The following is a 25,865-nucleotide window of genomic DNA, read 5'->3' on the forward strand; positions in this document are numbered from 1 at the left end:
GTAATTTTGTTCAAATTGAATGCATCATTCATTATCAATCCATTCCATTTCAGTGTACCAAACATTGGGTGAAGATGAGAACTTTTCAAGAGAAAGAGTGGCATGCTTCTCTTAGTAGACTACTTGGCTAACAAGTTCATCCCAATTAAACAGTTATTACACCAAGAGCATGAACATTTACAGTTCGAACATACAGAAATTAGAGTGAGTTCATCCATCCTTGATGTACCTTGCTTGCAACTCCTTGCTCTATATGCATAAAAGAAGCTGTTGCTTAGAACCAACTTCGTTGAAAAAATCCCCATCCTCACTTCATGGACAAAATATTATAGTAATTCGAACTCATCCGAAGGTCCTCCGCATTGACAATTTGTCAGATTTCCGATTGGTTTTTCCCTTTAATTAATGTTACTAAGTTGAGAGATTTCACCAAGTAAAAGCAGGTAACACATAAGATGGATAAGCTTTATATTTGGATGCAAGAGCTTGTACAGAAGATGAATCTGCAACTTCTCCAAAACAACCAAGTCCTAGCTCGGTAGCATGAATCCCGCCAGTGATAAATGCAGAATGAATACCAGCTACATTTGCACCCTTTATATCATGGTGAAGAGAGTCCCCCACAGCAATACAGTCAGCAGCACCCACATCAGCCACAGCCATAGCTGATTCATATATGATCTATAGTACCAACAAATAAAAGTATAACCAATATGTAGTATATGGGTTGTATGTAACAAAGGAAGTGATATAATGCAGCATTATACCAATGCACCTTTCCTAACTTCCTCAGAAAACAATATCCTTTTATAAGCAACTCGGAAGAAAATATTTATTCTAGCCAAATAATTATATCCATTTTTTGGTAAAGCCATTTTGAGCATGCATCATCAGATAAAGGTACAAAGTTTAGCCTACATTTGCACATAAAATCTTAATAATCAAGTTTGTCAGACGACAACGACAAATATGCAAGCACAAAGTTAGGGCAAAAGACACTAACCTCCCCTCAGGTTTGGCAAAAAGAAAAGTACCTCCCCTAAGGTTTCAAAAATCCTACAAACCACCCTTGACATTTGATTATTGGAACACTTATGCCCCTCAAAAAATTGTCTTTTTGCCAAATAAAAGGGGAGATCTGTGTCTTTTTAACAAGTCTCATGTGAAATCTGTGGAATTTTTGAAATCTTAGAAGAGGTTCCTAGAATTTTTGAAACCTAAGGAGAGGTCCTTTTCTTTTTGCTAAACCTCAGAGAAGGTCCGTGTCTTTTACACCACAATTATTACCAATAAAAAGACCATTCTCAGCTATGGATGGCAAAACAGGTCCACGGGCTGGGTTCGGGTGGGTCGTTAACGAGTCGGAATTAAATAGGTTTGGATTGGGGTTGACCTTTTTATTAACGGGTGACTAATATGTAAACCCAAACCCACCCATTTAATAAACGGGTAACCCGTTTTATAAAAAAACAATTCATATAAATTATAAAATGACATAATTTAAAAAAAAAAAAAAAACACTCTAGGGTTCAAGCTTCAGCAAACAGCAATTCAGCCCTTCAAACGGACTATTGGCTTTTCTAGGTTTCATCTCGTTTTGATACTGACAAACCAAGGCATCTAATTGTGCTACTAAGTGTGTACATAGGTATTAAGGCATTAAGCACAATAGAAGTTGCAAATTGGAAAGCCTTGAAGCGTATAAGACGATGTTATTTGGCTATGAACATGAAACATATAAAGACCAAGCTTGAAGACTATGGCTATGATTATGGAGCTCATGAAGTCCAAGCTTGAAGAATTAAAAGAATTTATTCCATGTGTTTTGCAAATAGGACCTATGTGAGTACACTACCATTTGACTATGTGAAGAGGCTCATAGGTGACCTTAGTTGGACCCTAGGCACTAAATGTGCAAAAATTATTTCAAAGTATTAAAATCAATTTTGGAATGAAAACCTCTAAAAAAAGATTCTCCAAATCCCCTTCTTTTTTTCTTTTTTTTTTCTACCGCCTTGATATGCAATTTTCTCTATCAATAACTTCCCATCTTCAAAAATGCTCAATACGAAAGTTGTGGGATTTTTTCTTAGCTTTCTGTTAATACTACGATCGCCCTATTTGGAGCTTTTTAGCAGAAGTTATGCTCCAAATACTGAAGGGTGTTCACGACTGAAATCTCCAGTGAATTCAGGCGACCGAGTCTCAATTCGGGCAACTGAGTCTTAATTCAGTCGACTGAAAATCACGGTAGAAAGCCGCAAGCTCGCAACGACTAGAAAACGACAAGTTTTCAAAATAATTAATTTCTTTCAAAGCCCAACGGCCATAAAATGGCTAGTAGACCATCTTGCCTATAAATAAAAGGTTTCTAACTTGTTTTAAAAAAATTTAAAAAAAAAAAAAAAAAGAGTTACATCCATCACACAAATCCAAGCTTTTGATCTTTTGTTGAAAATCTTTCTCAAGCACTTTGCAATTTCTTTGTTTATTTTTCAAGTGCTCACCATCTAGTTACTCCTTGAGCTTCATTTCATAATCATATTAAGAGTGTATTAGCTTGCTATTTTCATTGTACTTTGAGGAGCATTCTTTGTACATCTATTTTTGTTGATTCCACTCTGTAAAGGCAACTTTGCCTATTGAAGGAGAGAAGTGACTCTGCCTATTGAAGGAGAGAGGCAACTCCGCCTATTGGAGGAGAGAGACAACTCAGCCTAAGTAAAGGAGAGAGGTGTCTCCACCTAGTGAAGGAGAGAGGTAGGTCCACCTATTGAATGAGGGATTGTAAAGGTTTCTCTGCCTACTAAAAGGAGAGAGGTTTCTCCGCCCATTGAAGGAGTGCATAGTGGAATCATCAAGTGAATTACTTGAGGCAAGGACGTAGCCAAGGATTGCCAAACCTTGTAAAAATACGGGTTTTTATTCTTTCTTCCCTAATCTCTTTAAATTAAGCACATTTATATTTGTTCATATTTATTGTGAATATTGATTGCATTTGCGTAGTTTGATCACGTGCTTAGATTGTGATTAAAATTGTTAAAGCATTAGGTTAAATTTATAAACACCCAATTCACCCCCCCTCTTGGGACTACACCATCCCTAACAATTGGTATCAGAGCTCGGTTACAATAAGCTTAACAGTTTTTGTATAAAGATCACATGGCTCATATTTGTGTATTTGTTGTTAGTCCTCTTCAAGGCCTATAATGTTTTGTGGTGTAAATTACACCTCCTCGAAACAAAGAATGAGCATTTTTATCCAAACAATGGATTAGAGAGTAATTGTTCAAGGGAATTATGTGCTAATGAAAATTATTAATAATAATGAAATTCCCAAACTAGAAAATGAATTGGATGAAAATGACATTAAATTAATGCAAATCAATTTTAGTGTCATGAATATTTTATATTGTGCTTTAGATACAAATGGATTTAATAGAACGGAAGAGGAGAAGGCCACCACTTGGGAAAATTCGGACTCAAGTGATCAAGAAAAAGCAACTTGTTGCTTGATGGCATTAAACGATGAAGAGGTACACGTCTCTCCCTCTACCTCTTTTAATTATTGTAATGAATCCTGTGATGAATCATCTAATAATTCTTGTGATGAAAGCATGCCTTCTTACGAAGAACTACAAAAATAATTATTTAAGGTTCACAGGATTCTAGTTAAAATGTCTAAAAAGAACACAATTTTGAAAAACCAAAATGAAAGCTTGGAAAAGGAATTAAAAAGTTTAAAAGAATCTCATGTCACTCTTGAAAAGGAAAAAGATGTGAAAATCACTAGCTTAGAGAGAAAGGTAGAATATTATTCTAAAATAATTACCAAATTTACTAGTGAAAAGGATAACTCCAATAAATCCTTAGAAGTTAAAAGAAATAACTTTTTCAAAAGGGATTCGAGTTCATCTTATAAATCCTATGGTCATTTTTATGCCTCATCAAGTAAAATAGGATTAATAAGTCAAATCTTTCACATGCATACAAATCTTGCTCATATTGTGAAAAGAAAGGGCACATTCAATACACTTGCCCATTTAGAGGGGCTAGAGGCAAAGAAAGGAAGATGGTATGGATTGTCAAGAAAACAAATCCATTAGGACGCAAGGAAGAATGGGTGCCAAAAACAATTACATAATTCTTAGAATAGTTCTTCCTTAGATCTTAGGATTAGTTATTAAGAAGTAAGTAGACTAACCATACCTAAATGAAAAGGGGATAGCGATGACTAAGTACTTGGATAGTGGATAGTGCTCAAAATGTCAATCCCCAGTATACACATTTACCATACTAAGGACTTTAAAGAATTAAGCCAATATGAAAAATTCAAATGATAAATCCAATATGATCTTTTGACTGTATATATCATTGTTGATTAGTTAATATATGAAAGTTTTAGCTATAGCTCAAGGGATAAGATAGCATGCTAGCTTAGGACTAGAAAGGAAAGAAAAAGCATATGCTTTAATGGGACATGTGTCTCCACATAAATCTATATCCTTCCTCCAAAATGTCCAAAGTAAAGGTCAAGGGCTTAACTAGCCTATTTGAGGGTTACAATAAAAATAATTTTTTTGGAACCTCGTATTTCTGAGATGAATAACATAGTTCATCTACCCTTAAATAAAATCTCAAAAGCATGCTCTAGTAAATCCCACTTTCGATGGACAAAGGTGTCTTCCTTAGTTAATATAATTCTTAATGCTTTATGCTTAAATATGAATATCTAAAGTATAGCATATATTGTCCATTGTACAGATTTGAGCTTTAGGAAATTAATCATAACGTAAGTACTATGTACCATCCAACCCTAAACTCATCTGGAAACATTAATGATAGATCAAAATCCAAAAATGAAAATTCAGTCATCACTTATAATTTAGCATGTCAAACTTTACTAGTAAAACCTTCCCAAACCTGATTATAAGCAATGATTATCATGATCGATTCTTAAGAAGAAATCTACTAGTGCTCCTAAAAGACATCCTACCATGATCAAATTAGAGGCATCTTCTAAGGAATTCAAGTTGTAATAAAATATTCCCTTTATGCTTAATCTGTGAAAAATACCTTAGTCATTGTTAATACAAGAGCATTGATCATAAAAATAAATAAATAAATAAAAATTCATATACTCTTAAATGCTCAAAATAGTTAGGACATACTCATCATGCTTAAACCACAAGCATAAAAATATTATGCTTATTTTTGAAAAAGTCCATACTCCCTAAAAAATTCCATACTCCCTAATCAACTTTCGACCCTTTATCAAACACTTGGTAAATCTTTACATAGGGTAACTCCTCGCTCTTCACTTTAAAACATAGGCAATTGTTCTGCAACCTTAGAACCCAATAATATTTTTGGTGCAATTAAAGACGAAATGAGACGTTAGTTCCTAGGCCTATTGATCACATGATTATAGGAACTAAATGGAAACAAAAACAATAATAAAAAAGGTATTGTTGGCCACAACTAGGCTAGGTTGATTGCACTAGGTTTCAACCAAGAACAAGGTATCAATTTCAAAGAAACCTATGCACCAATAAGTAAATTGAAAAGTCATTTGCATATGGTACTTGCGCAAACATTCAAATTTTTAATTGAGGAAATTAGGCAAAATAAACAAATGAGCTAGGAGAACTTAAACTGAAAAATGGAGTTCTAATATGGAATTCTGGAAAATAGAGATCTTATTTTGAGATAAAAGCAGGAGAATTTAAAACAAAAATGCAGAATGAATAATCTTAGATAAAAAGGAAGAATTTTGAACAAAACTACAAAAATAAATAGTCTTGGATCAAAAGGCGAGAGAATGTAGAGTAAAATGCAAAATAGTTGACCTTAGATCAAAAAGGAGAGATTTTAAAAGCAAAATTGAAAAGTTGGGTAAGAAGAAAAATTGAAAATCCTATGCTTTGTGAGTATTGAAGAAAAATGAAAATCTTATACTTTGAAGTCAAAAGCTGAGTGAGCATAAAGCAAAATTGAAAATCTTATGCTTTGAATTCAAAAGCTGAATGAGCATAGAACAAAATGAAAATTTTATGGCAAGAAAAGAACTTAGAACAAAAATGGAAATCTTATCAATTGAAAATATCAAAAGAAGGAAACTTCTAGGCGCAAGATGGAGAATTAAAAGCATTCATGACATTTGGTATTAGAAATATTATGAAATTTAAATTTATGTCATGAAGTTCAAAAGTCTAAGCTTACAAGAAATAGTTGAAAATTCTTCTAAAGACATACTATATTTTTTGGAGATTTTGTTTAGATGACGCCTTTTGCTGATGTCAAAAGGGGAAGAATTATAAGCAAAATGGTAATACGATCAAATATGGGAAAATTAAATTTGGGAGAATTATTATGAGCAAAATACTTTTGAATTCTAAGTCTTAATCTCAATATGCCTAACATGCTTTACATTACTTATTCTTATGTTTATGCATATTGTGAGGGGGAGCCTTGTCAAGGCTACCTCATTTTGCTCCTTTTTTGTCATCATAAAAAAAGGGGAGATTGTTGGCTTTACTAGGTTTCATCCCATTTTGATACTAACAAACCAATGCACCTAATTGTGCAACTAAGTATGTACACAGGTATTAAGGCATTAAGCACAATACATGATGCAAATTGGAAAGCCTTGAAGCATATAAGACAATGTTATTTGGCAATGAACATGGAGCATATAAAGACCAAGCTTGAAGACTATGGTTATGATTATGGAGTTCATGAAGTCCAAGCTTGGAGAATGAAAAGAATTTCTTTCATGTATTTTGCAAATAAGACCTATGTGAGTACACTATCATTGATTATGTGAAGAAGCTCATAGGTGACCTTAATTGGACTATAGGCACTCTATATTTCATTGAAAATTATTTTTTAAAATGTGCAAAAATTATTTCAAAGTGTTAAAATATATTTTGAAATGAAAACCCTCAAAACTAGATTCTCCAAACCCCCTTCTTTGTACTGCCGCCGCCTTGATGTGCGATTTTCTCTATCAATAACTTCCCATCTTCAAAAATGTTCAACACGAAAGTTGTGGGATTTTTTCTTAACTTTTTGTTGATACCAAGATCGCCTTATTTGGAGTTTTTTTAGCAAAATTTATGCTCCATATACTGAAGGGTGTTCGCGACTAAAATCTCCATGGAATTCGGGCGACCGAACTAGGCAATTTGGGCAACTGAGTCTCAATTCGATCGACTGAAAATCGCGGCAGAAAGCCGCAATGACTAGAAACGGCTATTTTTCAAAATAATTAATTAATTTCAAAGCACGACGACCACAAAACGGCTAGTAGACCATCTTGCCTATAAATACAAGGTTTCTAACTTGTTTTAGAAAGAAAATAAAAATAAAAATAAAAATAAAAAACAAATAAAGAAAGAGAGATATAGATCCATCATACAAATCCAAGCTTTTGATCTTTTGTTGAAAATCTTTCTCAAGCACTTTGCAATTTCTTTGTTTATTTTTCAAGTGCTCACCATCTAGTTATTCCTTGAGCTTCATTTCATAATCATATTGAGAGTTTATTAGCTTGCTATTTTCATTGTGCTTAGCTCATTTGAGGAACATTCTTTGTAAATCTATTTTTATTGATTCCACTCTATAAAGGCAACTCCGCCTATTGAAGGAAAGAGGTGACTCCGCCTAAGTAAAGGAGAGAAGCACCTCCACCTAGTGAAGGAGAGAGGTAGCTCCACCAATTGAATGAGGAATTGTAACGGTTTCTCTACCTATTGAAGGAGTGCATAGTGGAATCATCAAGTGGATTGCTTGAGGCAAGGACGTAGGCAAGGATTGCCGAACCTTGTAAAAATATGGGTTTTTATTCTCTCTTCCCTAATCTCTTTAAATCAAGCACATTTATATTTGTTCATATTTATTGTGAATATTGATTGCATTTTCATAGTTTGATCACGTGCTTAAATTGTGATTGAAATTATTAAAGCATTAGGTTAAATTTGTAAACACCCAATTCACCCCCCCCCCCCTCTTGGTACTACACCATTCCTAACACGGACCTCTGCTCCTTCAAAGATCGAGAGTTGAGAAAGAATCAAGGATTCAGTCCAATCGCACTTCGGCCGACACTTGAGAGGCTAATCTTCAACTTCGTCTTCGCCTTGAGTCCTTTGGACCTTCACTTGCTCCTTCGTAGACCAAGAGACGGAGAGATCAGATAATCAGGGATTCAAGGATTTAGCCATTCAAGCATATCGCACTTCACCCAAGAGGCCGCACGCACTTCAGCTGAGGCTCAAGAGGCCGATTGCACTTCTAAGTCTTTAAAAGTTCAAGTCGTTCGACTCTTCATCTTCGTCTTCATCTTTGGGCGAACAAGGTAAGGGTTTGGGTTGTTTCCTATTTGGGCCGTGGCTAAGGTTTGGCTAGTTGGAGGAATGGGGAAATGGGGATTCAAGGAATGAGAAGGCCAAGACTCCAACTCTCCAAGAGACCAAGAGGGACTACGAATTTAGGATTTCTGACTGGAAATGGCCACATGCGAAGAGCTGAAGAATATTGCAGACTGGAAAAACGGAACTATGATCTGCAAATGCCCAATGGAATGGAAATGGGCTGGTTAAGTTATTTTATATATATTCATATAAACAGGTCATCCACCCGAACCTGTCTAACCCGTTTAATAAACGGGTCGGGTTTGGATTGACTTATTTATAAACGGGTCAACTTGAATTAAACTCAAATCCGGTTTAAACGGGCGGGTCACGGGTCACCTGTCGGGTTTCGATCCATTTTGCCACCCCTATTCTTAGCAAGAGTTTTAAGTTTTTTTTTCCCCCCCCTGAATTTTCAGACGTAATTGAGAAAGTTTTGAGACATAGCTGGGCAAGTGTTTCAGAAATTTGAATCCTATTAAAATGGGAAAGCTAATAATTTCAAACTTGGAGGACGAGGAGATAAATCCCTATATGTTATTTGTGCTTTATATCCCATATTTAACAACCATTGAGCATGATAACATGTACACATTTTTCTTTAATCACGAAAGAAATATATTAAGGCACAACATCAAGAAAATTACAATCTAGGAGAGGACAAGATCCTTATAGCCAGGAAAAAATAAATAAAACAACAGCAACAAAAGAAAACCCATAAAAAAATAAAAAATAAAACTAAAAACAAAGAAAAACAAAAACCAACAAATCCTCCTTGCTCTTTCCCACTGACCTTTATTTGCTGTACTTCTAGCCCCATCCAATTGAACTTCAATACCCTCCAATGTCAGCCATCCACAATTCCATTCTATACAAAAGATTTTGAACAACAACATCCTGCTCACTAATCTTCTCCACATGAGTCGGTAGTATCCCATCCTTACACTGATTGCTCACAGCGATATCCTGCTCACTAATATTCTTCACAGCAATAGGTAGTATCCCATCCTTACATCTAATTACTCAACCAAATTCTCACCCAAACCAAAGATAGAAACATCCACTCAACGTTCAACCAGGGCACATGAGAAAAATTCCCCAATGCATCCAAAGATTCAAACTTGTACTCCAAATTACTATCAAATTCACAACCTTTTTCTGAGATATCACACCAATTCTCTCCCTCTGAATTTGATTTACTCTTTTCTCTGTCACAATTAGTTCAATGTTGACATTCCTCTTAACATAACAATTCCCAGCGTAATCAATTTATAGAAATTTGCCTCCCGCAAGTTTGAATTAGTACAATTGTTTGCAAGCATATTTTTCTTATCTTTCCCTCCTTCCTTGCTGATCAGAGCTCGTACATCTTTATAACTACAGCCATCTCACATTCAATTCCATTATGTATATTACTGGAAATACATACTTCTTGACATGGACCGTTGTTATTTATTAAGACTCCCATCAATCTGCTTTCCATCTGACTAAATTTCCTGCTCCATCTGAGAGATTCCAGCCTTTGTATCTTTGGCTAATTCTCCCTTCTCAACCCAACACCGCCATCCAAAAAGTCCTCCTCATGTTTGTCCCTTAAATCTTCTTGAGCCTCTCTACTGCATAAAATCCCCCTAAAAGAAACCCCCTGGCCCTTATTAGAAGGTTGATCAGACCTATGGACATGCACCTGGCTCCCAGGGTCAGAAAACAACATTTAGAATATGGGCCAGCTCATTAGAAGTGGCCCATTTTAGAAGAGGAAAAGGGCTCCCTTTTTCCCAATAACTATTCAAATACGTACCATTAAAGAAATAGGCCAATTCAAAAGTATAGCCATTTAGATTATAATTTTAACCCCTATGGCCCAAGTCCAATATAATCAATTAGCTCCCTTGCCCAATCAGCCACACCTCATCCTCCCCAAGAGAAATCCTAGGTGCATCTACCAACTTCACAATTCCATCCAAAACCCTAGCCACCTTGACTGTAGGAGTCATCATCTCCGAACAAGGACTGACATTTTCGGAGCAGAATCCTTCAGTCGCATCTCACCAGCACACTGACAGCAGATCTGTCCTTTCCCTGGAATGACACCCTGACTCCAAGGCAAATTGCCACTTTTACATTCTTCACTGCGCCAACACCTGATTCCACAATAGTTTATGTCACTGTGGAGCTTCAAATATGACACCGACTTCATGATGGAGACCCCTAACCAACTCCAACTCACATAACTCATTTTCAAAACTTCGCCACCCATCACCTTTAGATCCACCAGGGACAAAAATCAAATAGTGAATACCTCTTCCCTGTCCACCTCAACACTAACTCCAGAAATTTTCCCACCTTCGTTAGGCAAATCATCAACCGATACAGCATGCTATACAATTGAACGGTACAAAATCCTCTTCCCAACCAATTGGGAATAGACAGCCCATCAAAAAAATATTTTGCGGCACCTGAAGGAAACCTCACTCACCTGTTGTGATTCTGATTATCTTCAAGCACAAATAAATACAGATTCTTCCCCACTTTGTCCAATCTCAGTTAAAGGTCTTTCCTTCAATCTGAATCAAACGCTTGCATAATTCTACTGACATTTTCTAACGATTCCATGGTGTAATACTATGGGAAAGAACAGAGAAGGTTTTTCAAGAGAGAGATTGCATTCCATAGTGAAATTTAATAAGATGTACACATAAATACTACATTTAAACATTTAAATACATGATCACAGAAGAAGCACCCTAGACTTTAGGATTCTTTTCGATTTGTTATCCTCACACTTCTGCTCTTCCTCTCTCACTTTCTCTCTCTCTCTCTCTCTCTCTCTCTCTCTCTCTCTCTCTCTCTCTCTATGCAAATTCAGAACCTATATTTAGATGCAATCACAGTTGCAACTTGCAAATCAAGTCACCCCAATCATAACAACATTTGCACTACATTCATTTGATGAGAATAAGTCAAGATTTGCTCATAACTTTCCAAGAATCCAGAAAATCATGTTATACTCCACTATATATCTTATTTCAGGAATTTTTATAATTTGAAAAATCTTGAAATATAAGAATTTTCTTGCTTGAAGGGGAGCCTAGGCACTATGGTAAAGTCATCACCATGTGATGTCACTGATTAGAGGCAGGAATCCAGAAAATCATGTCATACTCCACTATATATCTTCTTTCAGGAATTTTTATAATTTGAAAAATCTTGAAATATAAGAATTTTCTTGCTTGAAGGGGAGCCTAGGCACTACGGTAAAGTCATCACCATGTGATGTCACTGATTAGAGGCAGGAAACAGCCTCTTGAAAAAATGCAAGGCTGCATACAATAGACCCATCGTGATCTACGGAATCTGCCCCTTCCCCAGACCCTGCATGCACAGGAGCTTTGGGCACAGGGCTGCCTTATAAGAATTGTCTTGCTTCTTCATTTTGGTAGATAATTCAAGCAATACAAAACTCATATATTAACCAAGGAACAGATATTACTTCCTAATTTTTTGTACAAGAAGACATAATTTGATGTAGATTTGTAAATGCAAGCATATTATACCAAATTTTTTGGGAGCAGATGCACACTGAAATGTGTGATACTATGAAGGAAAAAGGAAAAAAGTTGAAACAAAACTAATTATAACCTAATTGCATCACCTTATCAGGCTTGCCCATCCACTTTACTTCACCACCAAGCTCTTCATATTTGGCCGCCAATGTACCTAATGATATATGTAATAAACTTTAAAAAAAAGAATATGAAGCTATCATGCAATGAGGGGAAAAAAACACACAAATACGCACACAATCTATCATCTAGAAAGCATCTTAAAGGTGCCAAGCACATTAAGATTTCAAATGTGTTACTATATAAGCATGAAGTGTAAGAGGATGTAAAATAGAAAACTGGCAGCCGCAGGGGGCTCATAATTTTAAATAAATTATCATGCAGTAATTGTGGGATAGGAATTTAGCAGCAGGTAGCTGGAGTGAACCAGTACTTCCAAAGTGTCATCAGACTTGTGTTTCACTAGAATGAGTAGAAAGCAATCATCCCAACTTTTTTGAGGTCAAACAATCTGACTAATGTTAAAGTAATGCATGCAAAATATTCAGTATGACCCCCAAAAAAAAAAAAAAGAAGACGTCAAGAAACAGCAGATTCGAAATGAGAAATACAAAATTTAAGGGGCAATTCTATTTCCAAATGAATAATTGTCAGGGCCATATAATGCTGTGTCTTGCAGTCAGACGCATGAAGACATATGAGATGGCTCTTATATCCAATTATGAAGGATGCATGAACAAGAGATGTTTCTGTTTCTGTTCCCCCTCTTTTCCCACGTCCTTTTGGCTCTATCTTACATAATGCTCTCCTATTTCTTCTTTTATGATTGAAGAAAAGAATTTTGCCTCTTGGAACTTTTAACTTACGGAAGTGTTATTAATCATTAAGTGTAATTGGGATTTCTTCTCTACTTTATGTGATGTTATTCACCCTTCTTCTATGAGGGACTCTAGGGTGTCAATGTTGATTGGTTCTTGAACTTCTTCAGTAAATCTTTCTTTGTCCAGACTTGGGAGGCTTTCTTGTTTACTCCTTTGAGAGGGTTTGGAAGGGGTCAGAATGATAACAATTCATGGCAGGGGCCGACTTCACTGTTTTTAGGGGTATTTGGTTGGAAAGGAATAATCACATTTTCAGAGGACATTCTTTGACTTTATCTTTCTTTGGGATAGGATTGGATTCTTTGCTTCTCTTTGAGCTTTCTGTGCCATTGTTTCGAGGGAACTTATTTCCAGATTTTCAGCAAGACTGGCAGGATCTTTCATTGTGATGTTTTTTATTTATTATTATTATTTTACTTCTTTTTTGTTGTTTTCCCCTTTGTTGCTTTTCTTGTAGGAGCATGTCTAATATTCCTTGTAGGAGCATGTCTAATATTCCACTTTGAATCTCCTTTCTCCCTTAACGAAATTTCTTCTTTCATCCAAGCAACAAATAAAAATAAAACAGAACAATTTGATGACGCCCTAACAATTGTTCATGTGACATTGTGGCCATAATGCCATTAGTGAGAATAAATATTGTCTAAGACTTAAACCTATGGAATACAACAATTTACATTGTGAAACCCATCTTTTCAAGACAGTAAAGACTCTTTGAAAGGTCTCATGATGGATAGAAAATTTGGAACCAAAGCTGACAAAGCAACACATTACGGTCTTTACCTGATGGTTGATAACCATTATAAGATCTAAATCATGAATTATGCCATCCATCATCGCTGAGTGTATTTTCTCACTATTGAAAAATGAAATCAATTTTCAAGGAAATAAACTAATTAAGTAATCCTCATCAGATGATCTATATTTACCAGGCATAATACGCAAAGCTCTAGCCTCAACAGTTACAAAATCTGGATTTGCCACCACCATAGGAATCCTTTTAGCTGCACACTGCCCTAATATTTTCTCAAGATCTTCAAGTTTCATGGGAGAAGCATTCCCAAAAGGGCGAGTAAGGGCTTCAGTACCATGGGCCAAAAGAAATTCAGCTTCTTCAACCTTGTCCACAACTTGTAAACCTAGTCCCTGAAAGAAGAGATTTCTATACCAAATTATATGACTAAAAAATAATAATCCCCAGCAAATTCCCAGCAATGTCATGAAACATTGTTACACTTATTTAATAATTTAAATTTTAATGCTCAATAACATGTTAATTAGCAATAAACCCACAATCTGTTCTAGGTCTTCACTCATGCTTACATGGCCATTATCTAGAACTTTGGTTAGACCTGAATGAAGCAAACAGCACAAATGAGGCCGTTGAAGAATATTTTTAGCATATAAGACTTTCATCAGTTGAAACAAACTGAGATACAAGCTACAAGCACACACTTCATAAGGATCAACAACAAGATTGCTCCTTTGAAGAGTTGATTTGAACTATTCCAAACACTGAACCCATTCCTTTGAGTTACCTTAGTGTCGTTCAGATCATTGGAGAATTTGATAGGAATAGCATGTTAGGATTCCCAAATCAATTGGGATTTTCTGTTTAATGATAGGATTCGCAAATCAGTTGGGATTTCTAATTAATCTATTATGATTTTCAATGAATTCTATTTAATGTTAGGATTATTTAATGTTGGGATTTTTATTTAATGTGTTAGGATTCCCAAATCAATTGGAATTGAGTCCATTAAGGACTTACAACAAAAACAACAACAACAACAACAACAAAACCAAGCCTTAGTCCCACTAAGTGGGATCAGCTATATGAATCTTTTTTCGCCAATTTATGCGATCATGGACCATTTCTTTTAATAGATTCAAGCATATTAAATCCTTACTCACTATCTCCTCTCAAGTTATTTTAGGTCTAACCCTACCCCTTATACTACCCTCCATCGTAACTAAGTCACTCTTCCTCACAGGTACACTATGTGGCCTACATTGCAAGTGTACATACCATCTGAGTCGTCCCTCCCTTATCTTATCTTCTAAAGGAACTACACCTAACTTACTACAAATATGTTCATTCCTTAATTTATCTTTCAATGTTATACCTCTCATTCATCTAAACATTCTCATCTCGACAACTTTTACTTTTTGGATATTATGTTTCTTCGTCGCCCAACATTCTGATCCATATAGCATAGCTGGTCTTATAGCTGTCCTATAAAATTTTCCTTTCAATTTTAATGGTATTCTATGATCACAGAGCACACTTGAAGCACTTCTCCATTTTACCCAACCTGTTTTAACTCTATGCATTACGTCATCTTCAATTTCTCCTTCAGCTTACATAATAGATCCAAGGTATTGAAATCTACAAGTGCTATTTATTTCTTCATCATCAAGTTTAACTTTATCTCCAATATTCCTCCTATCATTACTAAAATTACAAAAATATATTCTATCTTATTTTTACTTATCCTAAAGCCTCTAGATTCCAAAGCTTCTCTCCATAATTCTAACTCAGCCTCTACTCCAGCCCTAGTTTCGTCAATTAATATAATATCATCTACAAACAACATACACCATGGAACTTCATTTTAAATACTCTTAGTCAATCGGTTCATCACTAAAGCAACAAGATGAGGACTCAAAGCAGATCCTTGATGTACACCTATGGTGATTGGAAATTCTCTAGTTTCTCCATCTACTAGTCATTACTCCATCGTACATATCCTTAATGATATCAGTATACCTACTACATACACCCTTTTTTTATAAAACCCACCATAGAACTTCCCTAGGTATTCTATCATATGCTTTCTCAAGATCAATAAACATCATATGTAAGTCCCTCTTCTCTTCCCTAAACTTTTCCATTAATCTTCTTAAAAGATAAATAGCTTCTGTGGTAGATCTCCTAGGCATAAAATCAAATTGATTTTCTGAGATCTTCGTTTCTAACATTAATCTTTGATCAACTACCCTTTCCCATAGTTTCATCGTATGACTCATAAGTTTAATTCCACGATAGTTATTACAATTTTGAATATCTCCTTCATTTTTGTATATAGGTATTAAAGTGCTTTTCCTCCCTTCATTTGGCATTTTCTTAGTTTTTACAATTGTATTAAATAAATTGGTTAACCAAATAATTCCGTTATCACCTATCCAAACTTCAATTGGGATGTTATCTGGTCCCATAGCTTTCCAATTTTTCATATTTTTTAGTGTAAACTTAACTTCATTAACTCTAATTTTGCGAATAAATCTTATATTTTTAGTCTTTTCCTCATTTGACAATTCTAAGTTAAAGCCTTCTATTTGGTTTTCATTAAACAACTTACTAAAGTAACTTCGCCATCTTTCTTTAATGTCTTCGTCCTTAACCAAGACAATATCATCCTCACTTTTTATATATTTTACATTTCCTAAGTTCTTACTCTTCCTTTCTCTACCTTTAGCAAGTTTAAATATATCTCTTTCCCCTTCTTTTGTACCTAATCTATCATACAAACTATTAAATGATCTATATTTAGCTTCACTAACGGCCTTTTTTGCATCTTTTCTTGCCTCCTTATATTTTTCAAAGTTATCTTTGTTTCTAATTTTTGCCACGTTTTATACCAAATTTTTTTTGTCTTTATGATTTTTCGTACATCTTTATCCCACCACCAACTCTCTTTGCTATTCGAGAATCTTCCCCTTGATTCACCTAAAATCTCTTTTGCTATCTTTTTAATAGAGCTAGCTAATCTATTCCAAATAGTATTTGTATCTATCCCATCCTCTATGGTCCAATCCCCATCTTTGATCATTTTATCTTTAAATTTTATTATAATTTCTCCTTCTAGGTTCCACCATCTAGTTCTATTACACTGGTTTATTTTATCCTTTTTATTCCATTTTTTAATACATATAACACTAAAACTCTATGTTGTGTGGCTAGGCTTTCACCTGGAATAACTTTACAATCCTTGCATGATAAACGATCTACTCTCCTAGTTAAAAAAAAAATCTATTTGACTTCCATTTTGTCCACTTTTAAAGGTTATTAAGTGTTCTTCTCTCTTCTTAAAGCAAGTATTCATTATACTAAAATCATATGACATAGGGAAGTCTAAGATCATCTCCCCAGACTCATTTTTGTCTCCATATCCACATCCTCTACGTATCCTCTCATAATTTTTATTATCTCTTCCAACGTGTCCGTTTAGATCTCCTCCTATAAATATTTTCTCAATCTCTGGTATGCATTGTATAATACTATCCATATGTTCCCAAAATTGTCTCTTAAGATTTTCTACTAAGCCGACTTAAGGAGCATAAGCACTAATGATATTTAGTATCTCGTCCTAATACCATCTTGATTTTATAATTCTATCCCCTACTCTAGTTACATCCACAACGCTATCTTTTAAGTTTTAGTCTATAATAATGCCTAATCCATTCTTATGTTTTTCTTTTCCAGTGTACCAAAGTTTAAATCCTTATTTATCAATTTCTCTAGCTTTCTCCCCCACCCACATAGTTTCTTGAAGGCAAATTATATTAATTCTTCTTCTGATCATTATATCCACAATTTTCATGTTTTTACCCTTAAGTGTCCCTATATTCCAAGTTGCTAACTTGCTAATCTAATCCTAGTTTCCTGAACTAATGACTTTACCTGCCCACGTCCAGAATGAAGCAGGATCCCTCGTATATTTGACAACTTCCCCGGGCGCCAACACGGCGTGTCGCTTCGGGGCAATGACCTAGCCCACCCTCGCCCACTTTTCACTGCACCCGGGTGGTTTAAGTGCAACGTGTCGCTCGTAGGGGACGTCCCAGCAAATATTTGTTAAGGATTCATATCATAGTGATATGACAAATTTTACGCTGGCTGTCTGCTACCTAACGCAACTCTCCTCCTTTACCCGGACTTGGGACCGGCTATGTGTGAAAAAATTAGGACATTAAGTGCATCACAGGTGAAGTTTCCATTAAGAACTTGAGTTGGGATATTTTACATTCCTAATTGGAGTAAGTTTCTCTACCCTATATATATAACCCTTCAGGGCTTTTCCATCCAAGCAATAATATAATTCATAGACTTTGGCTAGTTTGGAGATAGATCCCCTCAAAGTGATCAAACCCTATTTTCTCTTTCTATTTTCCTTTCTTAAAATTTCCCAAATTTCTTCATGATAAAACCTTAAGGTCTTCTCATTTGGTAACATAGCTAGCGTTCTTGTGGATATCGTTAACCTGCCAAAAAAAAGCAAGATCTTGGAATTCTTGATCATCACTCATTTGCAATGTCCTCAAAATATTCAGCAGAGTCCCAAATGGAAGCTAGGCTAAAGGGTGAACTTAGCAATATGTTTATGTCTCAATGTGAAGAGATCTAGGCATCGCTCTCTAAACTACTCATTACATCTTCCCACAAAGAGAGAGAAGATGATGCTTCTACATCAGCTAATTTTGGGAAGTAGCCATACGCACACCACCAAGGGAAGCATGATTATGGTCCTTCTCTTATGAAGGTGGAATTTACTAGTGGAACAGTGATGACCTACCATTTGGATTTCTAGGGCTGAAAAATGCTTTCGCTTTCACCGCACTCCAGAATCATCTAAAGTTGAGATTGCTTCCATTAGTATGGATGGAAATGCTATTCAATGGTATGACTAGTTTGAAACTTGTTCTAGAATACCTTCATAGGCAGTTTGTTTCTGGATTGCTTGTCTGATTTAGCCCCACTGGATATGAGAATATCAATGGAGAGCTTGCTAAAATACGCCAAACTAGCACTATGTTGGAGTACCAAACACAATTTGAGTGGCTATCAAATCGGACTAAAGATTGGAATGAAGGCCAATTCGCGGTACTTTTATTGAAGGTCTCCTACCTAACATTCCGCATGAGGTCAAGGTATGTTGGCCACAAACTATGACTGCTGCAATTTCCTTTGCACAGTTAGAAGAAGAGAAGTTGAGAGAAGAATGGCGTCATTCCAACGAGACCATTAGCAAGCAGAATGTCAGCAGCACTAACACACCACCTGCTCCTCGCAATCCTCTTGCCAAACGATTGACTCAGGAGGAACTTAAAGAGAGAATGACAAAAGGTTTGTGCTGGCATTGTGATGAAAAGAGGCATAGAGGGCACCATTGCAAAAAGGGAACTCTATTGATGATTGAACCAGTGGAGAAGCTAGAAGAGGTTGAGAATAACCCCCCTTATTCAGATCAGGAAGGTATGGAATATGAAGATAATGATGAATCTATCACTTCTTCAATTCATGCTTTAGCTGGCTATGCTAATCTTGAAACCATGAAAATTAGTGGCTTCCTAAAACGCCAACCTATTACTATCTTAATTGATATGGGTAGCACTACTAATTTCATGGACATTAAAATTGCTAAACTGCTAGCCTATCCTATGGAGCAATGTGAAAAGTTTGATGTGAAGGTTGCAGATGCAAGGACTTTGACATGTCAGAGAAAGTGTCCAAAGGCTAAACTTACTATGCAAAACCATGGCTTGTATGCTGATTTCTTTTGGCTGCCACTAGAAGACTATGAAGTTGTTTTGGGTATTGAATGGCTAAGGACTTCAGGTGATATAGTTTGGAATTTTTCTAAACTAGTTATGAAGTTCCCTGTGAATGGCCAGAGAGTGACTCTTAAAGGCAAACATTGTGGTAATGTCACTACAATTTCAAGCCATCATATAGAGAAGCTCCTAAAAAAGGAGCGACATGGTTGCTTGGTACAACTTCTAGCACCAAAGTTACACAATAAATTTGGCCGAGATGAAGGTCTAGATTCTCTTATTTCAGAATTTTCTGACCTATTTGTAGAGCCACAAGGATTGCCATCTTAGCGAACACATGATAACCGTATTTCTCTATTGCTAGGTAGTATCCCTACTAATGCTTATCCTGAATTCTATCCTTATTTTCAGAAAGCATAAATAGAAAATATAGTGAAAGAAATGTCAGATGCAGGCATAATTCAACCAAGTGTCAGTCCACATTCTTCTCCTATCTTATTGGTGAAGAAGAAGGATGGCTCTTGGCAGATGTGTGTTGATAATCGAGCACTAAACAAGAACACTCCCTGAAGGATAAAAATCCTATCCTGTTGTGGATGAATCGCTCGATGAGTTAGGAGGTGACCAGCAGTTCACCAAACTTGACTTAAGAGTGGGCTATCACTAGATTTAGGTACACAAGGATGACATTCAGAAGACTACGTTTAGAACTCACGACCGCCATTACGAGTTCTTGGTTATGCCTTTTGAGTTAGACAATGCACCTTAACCTTCCAAAGTCTCATGAATAACATTTTCCAACCTCACCAATGTAAGTTTTTTCTCTTATTTTTTGATGATATTCTGATATGTAGCTCATCTCTTGAAAATCATTTAGGTGATTTGCAAATTGTATTCACCACTCTTCGTGAGCATCATCTGTTTGTCAAGAAATCTAAATGCAGTTTTGCTTGATATGTGGAATACCTTGGGCATATTGCTTCCCAAGAAGGTGTTTTAGTTGACCCTTCTAAAATTCAAGTGATAACAGATTGGCCTATTCCACAAACAATCAAAATGCTGCGAGGATTTTTGGGATTAACTAGTTACTACAACAATATTGGTCAAGAATTACGGAAAGATTAGCACTCCATTAACCACTCTACTGAAAAAGGATACATTCAAATGGAGTGAGGAGGCTAAAAAAGCCTTTGTCAAGCTTAAGCACTCAACCACACTAGTTCTTGCCTTGCCAGATGTCAACAAGGTGTTCATCATTGAGTCTCATGCATCAGGAGTTGGCATTGGTGGAGTTTTAATGCAAGACAAATGCCCTATTGCTTTTACCAGTAAGGTTCTTTCTCCATCCCACATCGACATGTTTGTTTATGACAAAGAGATGCTAGCCATAGTGCATACAGTTACAAAGTGGAGATCGTATTTAATTGGTCGGCATTTCAAAATCCAAACTGATCACAATAGTCTAAAGTATTTTTTGGAGCAACTAATCTCTTCCATGGAACAACAAAAGTGGGTCACTAAGTTATTGGGCTATGAATGAGATTATTTACAAGAAAGGGACCAAGAATGTGGTGGCAGATACACTCTCATGACTTCCTAAACAAGTTGAACTTATAGTTATTTATGTCCCTACATGTACTACTCCTGAACAAATTAGGAAGGAATGGTGGTAAAATCTAAAGATTAGAGGTATTATCCATTCCAAAAGCTACAAAAAGAGTTAACTTCAATCCCTTCTTAACTTTGAGACTCTTTAAACTTACTGTATAAAGGGAGGATTTATTAATGCCTAGTTCAGCCCACAAGCAAACCATACTACAAGAATTACACACATCACCGTCTGCAGGTCACTCTGGTTTTCTTAGAATCTAGAAGCTCATTTCTTAGGAATTTTATTAGAGGGGAATGAAGGGTGAAATTAAAAAGTTTGGGGCAGAATGTGATGTTTGTCAACTACAAAAAGGGAAACTGTGGCAAGTTTAGGCTTTCTAAAACCTCTTCCTATTCCAAAAGAAGTTTGGAATGATATCTCCATGGATTACATTGAGGGACTACCATCTTCTCATGGTAAGTCTACTATTTTTGTTGTTGTGGATCGTCTCACAAAATATGCTCATTTTTGTGCCAAAACCCACCCTTATACTGCTATAAGTGTTGCTCATACTTTTGTGAGAATATTGTCAAGTTGCATAGAATTCCTTAAAATATTATCAGTAAATTAGTAATCTTTAGGGGTGAGCACAAATCGTTGAAAACCGAATTACTTGAATTAACCGAGCCAATTCAATCGGTTCGGTTCAGTTAAAATGTAATTTGGTTCGGTTCGGTTTTAAGTTTAGGTAAAAATCTTTTTTCGTTTTCAATTTAGTTGAGAATTATTTAATTTCGGTTAACCAAATTAATTGAATTATATATTAATAATAACTAATAATTATATATAATTTATATAAGTTAACTAATTATCCTTTAGATTTTAGGGTTCTATTCCAAATTTCCAATTTACAGCCTCAGCCAAGCCCAATCGCCCTTGCTGTCGCCAGACCAAATTCCAATTCACAGTTCCACCATTCGACTTCAAATCGCCTCGACCCTAGCCCAATCGCCCCCTCTCCCTTGCTATCACTCTAGCCCTCACCTAGTCGCCTTGCCCTTGTTGTCGCCCTTGCCCTCACCATGGTCGTCCCCTTTCAACGCTAAACCTTCGATCAATCAATCTGACTTCCCCTTCCTTAATAAGTTGAATTTTGAGCATATAAAGCATTTTTCCTCATAGTATCAATTGAAATCTGGTTCAATTAAATTGGTTAACCGAATTAACTGAAAATTCAGTTTGATCAGGTAATATTCGCTTAATATGACTAATTTGGTCGGTTTGGTTTTGAAAAATTTTTATCCGAATTTATTTGGTTAATTAACCAAATTATCTGAACCGACCGAATGCTCACCTTTAGTAATCGTGACAAAGTCTTTACTAGCAACTTTTGGACTTTTCCATTTGAAAGGAAGTGAGGAACACAATTGAATATGAGCACTACATATCATCCACAATCAAATAGACAAATTGAAATTGTTAACAGTAGCTTGGAGACTTATCTTCATTGCTTTGCTAGCAACAAACCGAAGGATTGGGTGCGATGGCTCACATGGGCGGAATGGTGGTATAATACCACTTATTATTTTTCCATCAAGTTGACTCCCTTCAAGGTTGTTTATGGTCAAGCTCCTCCTGTTCTTGCTAGGCATTCAGTTGGATCATCCAGAGTTGATCAAGTTGACAAGGAGTTGCATGATTGAGACAAAGTGCTTTAGCTCCTCAAGGAAAATCTTGTTGCAGCTCAAGCTTTTATGAGACAGCAAGTCGATAAGCACCATAGTGAAAGGGAATTTTCAATAGGAAATTGGGTATTTCTCAGGCTACAGTCCTATAGATACATATATGTGACTGTTCGTACTTCAATGAAGTTGTCTCCTCGATTCTACGAGCCTTATAAGATCCAAAAACATATAGGCCTATTGTTTATCGTCTTGACTTACCAACAAATACTAAGGTACATCCAATTTTTCATATCTATTGCCTCAAAAAGAAGTGACGGAAGCAAGTTACTGTGCAGCACCATTGGCCCTGATGTTGTACCTACGGGTGAGGTTCAAGTGCAGCCACAAGAAATTTTGGATCGTTGGGTGGTCAAACAAAGATGTTGAGACATCATAGAAGTTTTTGTTCCCTCCATCTGAGATGCAACTTAGGAAACTTATCAATCCTTGGAAGAGAGATTCCCAAAGTTTATTGTTGCTCAAACTTGAGAACAAGGATGATTTGAAGGAGGCAAGAATGTTAGGATTCCCAAATCAATTGAGATTTCTAATTAATCTAGTAGGATTCCCAATGAATTCTATTTAATGTTAGGATTATTTAATGTTGGGATTTTTATTTAATGTACATCAAGGATCTGCTTTGAGTCCTTATCTTTTTGCTTTAGTGATGGACCAATTGATTAAGAGTATTCAAAAGGAGGTTCCATGGTGTATGTTGTATGCATATGATATTGTGTTAATTGATGAAACTAGGGACGGAGTAGAGGCTGAGTTAGAATTATGGAGAGAAACTTTGGAATCTAGAGGCTTTAGCATAAGTAGAAATAAAACATAATATATGAAATGTAATTTTAGTAATGATAGGAGGAATATTTGAGACAAAGTTAAACTTGATGATAAAGAAATAAATAGCACTTGTATATTTCGAGACCTTGGATCTATTATGCAAGCTGAAGTAGAAATTGAAGATGATATAATGCATAGAGTTAAAGCAGGTTGGGTAAAATGGAGAAGTGCTTCAAGTGTACTCTGTGATCATAGAATACCCTTAAAATTGAAAGGAAAGTCTTATAGGACAGCTATAAGACCAGCTATGCTATATGGATCGTAATGTTGGGCGATGAAAAAACATAATATCCAAAAAGTAAAAGTTGTCGAGGTGAGAATGCTTAGATGGATGAGTGGTATAACCATGAAAGATAAATTAAGGAATGAACATATTCGCAATAGTTAAGTGTAGCTCCTATAAAAGATAAGATAAGGGAGGGACGACTCAGATGGTATGAACACTTGCACCATAAGCCACATAGTGCACCAGTGAGGAAAAGTGGGTTAGTTACTCTGGGGGGCTGTAGAAGGGGTAGGGGTAGACCTAAAATAACTTGGGAGGAGATAGTGAGTAAGGATTTAATTTCCCTAAATCTATCAAAAGAAATGGTATACGATCGCATAAATTGGCGGAAAATGATTCATATAGCTGACCGCACCTAGTGGGACTTAAGGCTTGGTTTTGTTGTTGTGTTAGAAGTCCCAAATCTATTGAGATTGAGTCCATTAAGGACTTGGATTGGAATATTTTACATTCCTAGTATGAGTAAGTTTCCCTAACCTATATATATATGCAACCCTACGGGGCTTTCCAACCAAGCAATGACATAATTCATAGTCTTTGGCTAATTTGGAGGCAGATCCCCTCGAAGTGATCAAACCCTATTTTGTCTTACTATTTTTCCTTATTAAAATTTTCCCAATTTCTCCACGATAAAGCCCTAGGGTCTTATCATAGTAAAATTTTTTGACCTAAAGTTCAAAAAGGTAAGTTTTTTACCACCTTCTTAATGAGAAACTTTGAAAGTGTTTCCAAGGGAGGGGACAAAAATTACTACAACATGTGTGTGTGTGTGTGTGTGTGTAATAGAAGAGCAAATAAAGATGAAAAAAAAAAAACTCCAAGGTAGTGCTTAGGAGCATGGATTTTGGACCTTGGCTTTGGATTTGTGTGGATTTGCACAAAACATAACATAAAATTGTATTGAATTTCACTCAAATCACACAAATCCAAATCCAAAGCTTGAAATCAATTCTCCCAAATATAAGGTAAAGAAACTCCAAGAAATTATTCTAGGATTAGCTCTAAATAGAGAGAAAATTGGGTAGCAAATATATGAAAAGTACACAATTTAGCATACCTCTAGAGATATTGCACCTCGATCGCTCCAAGTCATATGAATACACGACTTTCCTAGATGTTTAAACCAAGCATCATCTCTCCTGCTTGTGTCAATTGCCATAAAACAGTGTTACCATGTAAGAAAAACAATTCTTGAAACATAAAAAAACAAGAAGACCTCCTCTATAGTATAATTCTTTCAACAAAATAACATCAACAAGAAGAAAGGATATGCTCAAAATCCAAACACAGGAATTAGTTCATCTTCATAGATAAAGCTTTCTATCTCCAGCAGTGGATCATCCTTTGATGATTATCTCAGTCATTTACCATTGTTAGTGTGTAAGTGTTATGTTAACAAGTGAGAGTTAGTAAAGGCATTATGTTCATTGGTATGTACTTTGACTAATAAAGGGAGAGACCTATCATTGAGTAGGTTTTTCATTTTACCCAATATTCAGCATGGTATCAGAGCAAGATCCAACCTAAACCCTAATTGCATGATCGCCGCTAAATCAAACCCTAAACATAATAATACCATGTAACCTACTGCTGTAGGGTTATCAGCATCACCAAAGTCCACAAGCTGGTTCAGAAGTTGCCTAAAAAAGCCGTAGTCACCAGAAAATTCCTGGACGCTGCTGCCCTCTTCAACACCTCAAGAAATAACTCATATTTCACAAAACAAGCTACATAGAAAGCCACAGAACCTACCAATCTGCCAGCCCTCAAAATTTCACAGCCACAGGGGCCTCCACATGCCGGATGAAAGCCGGCAGTGCCAAGCCCACTCGCTGGTGTATGAGACACTTTTGAGCAGCCATTTTGGTCCTATTTCCTCCCAAATATCTTGAATCCTTCCTCACACCATAATACCAACTTGTTTGTCATTTTTCTGTCCAAAGATATCACCTTTTTAGTTGTTCATGTGTGGCATTCCAGGAATGATTACTTGCTAGTGCTT

The 25,865-nt window shown here is 36.0% G+C and overlaps 1 protein-coding gene across 3 annotated transcripts in view; it reads right to left on the reverse strand.

The window, feature by feature from the left end:
- Nucleotides 1-4: 4 nt before the first annotated feature.
- The window catches only part of LOC131150491 (uncharacterized), a 56,110-nt gene continuing 30,249 nt past the window's right edge, over nt 5-25,865 (reverse strand). For all 3 annotated transcript variants that reach the window (XM_058101221.1, XM_058101222.1, XM_058101223.1), the window contains 4 exons: nt 24,921-25,002; nt 13,791-14,007; nt 12,070-12,134; nt 5-681 (listed from right to left, as the gene is read on the reverse strand). In XM_058101221.1, coding sequence (XP_057957204.1) covers nt 427-681; nt 12,070-12,134; nt 13,791-14,007; nt 24,921-25,002 — 619 coding nt within the window. In that variant the 3' untranslated portion in view covers nt 5-426. The remainder of the gene's footprint in view (nt 682-12,069; nt 12,135-13,790; nt 14,008-24,920; nt 25,003-25,865) is intronic.

The sequence above is a fragment of the Malania oleifera genome, chromosome 3 (genome assembly GCF_029873635.1).
Source record: "Malania oleifera isolate guangnan ecotype guangnan chromosome 3, ASM2987363v1, whole genome shotgun sequence".
Classification (NCBI taxonomy): Eukaryota; Viridiplantae; Streptophyta; class Magnoliopsida; order Santalales; family Ximeniaceae; genus Malania; species Malania oleifera.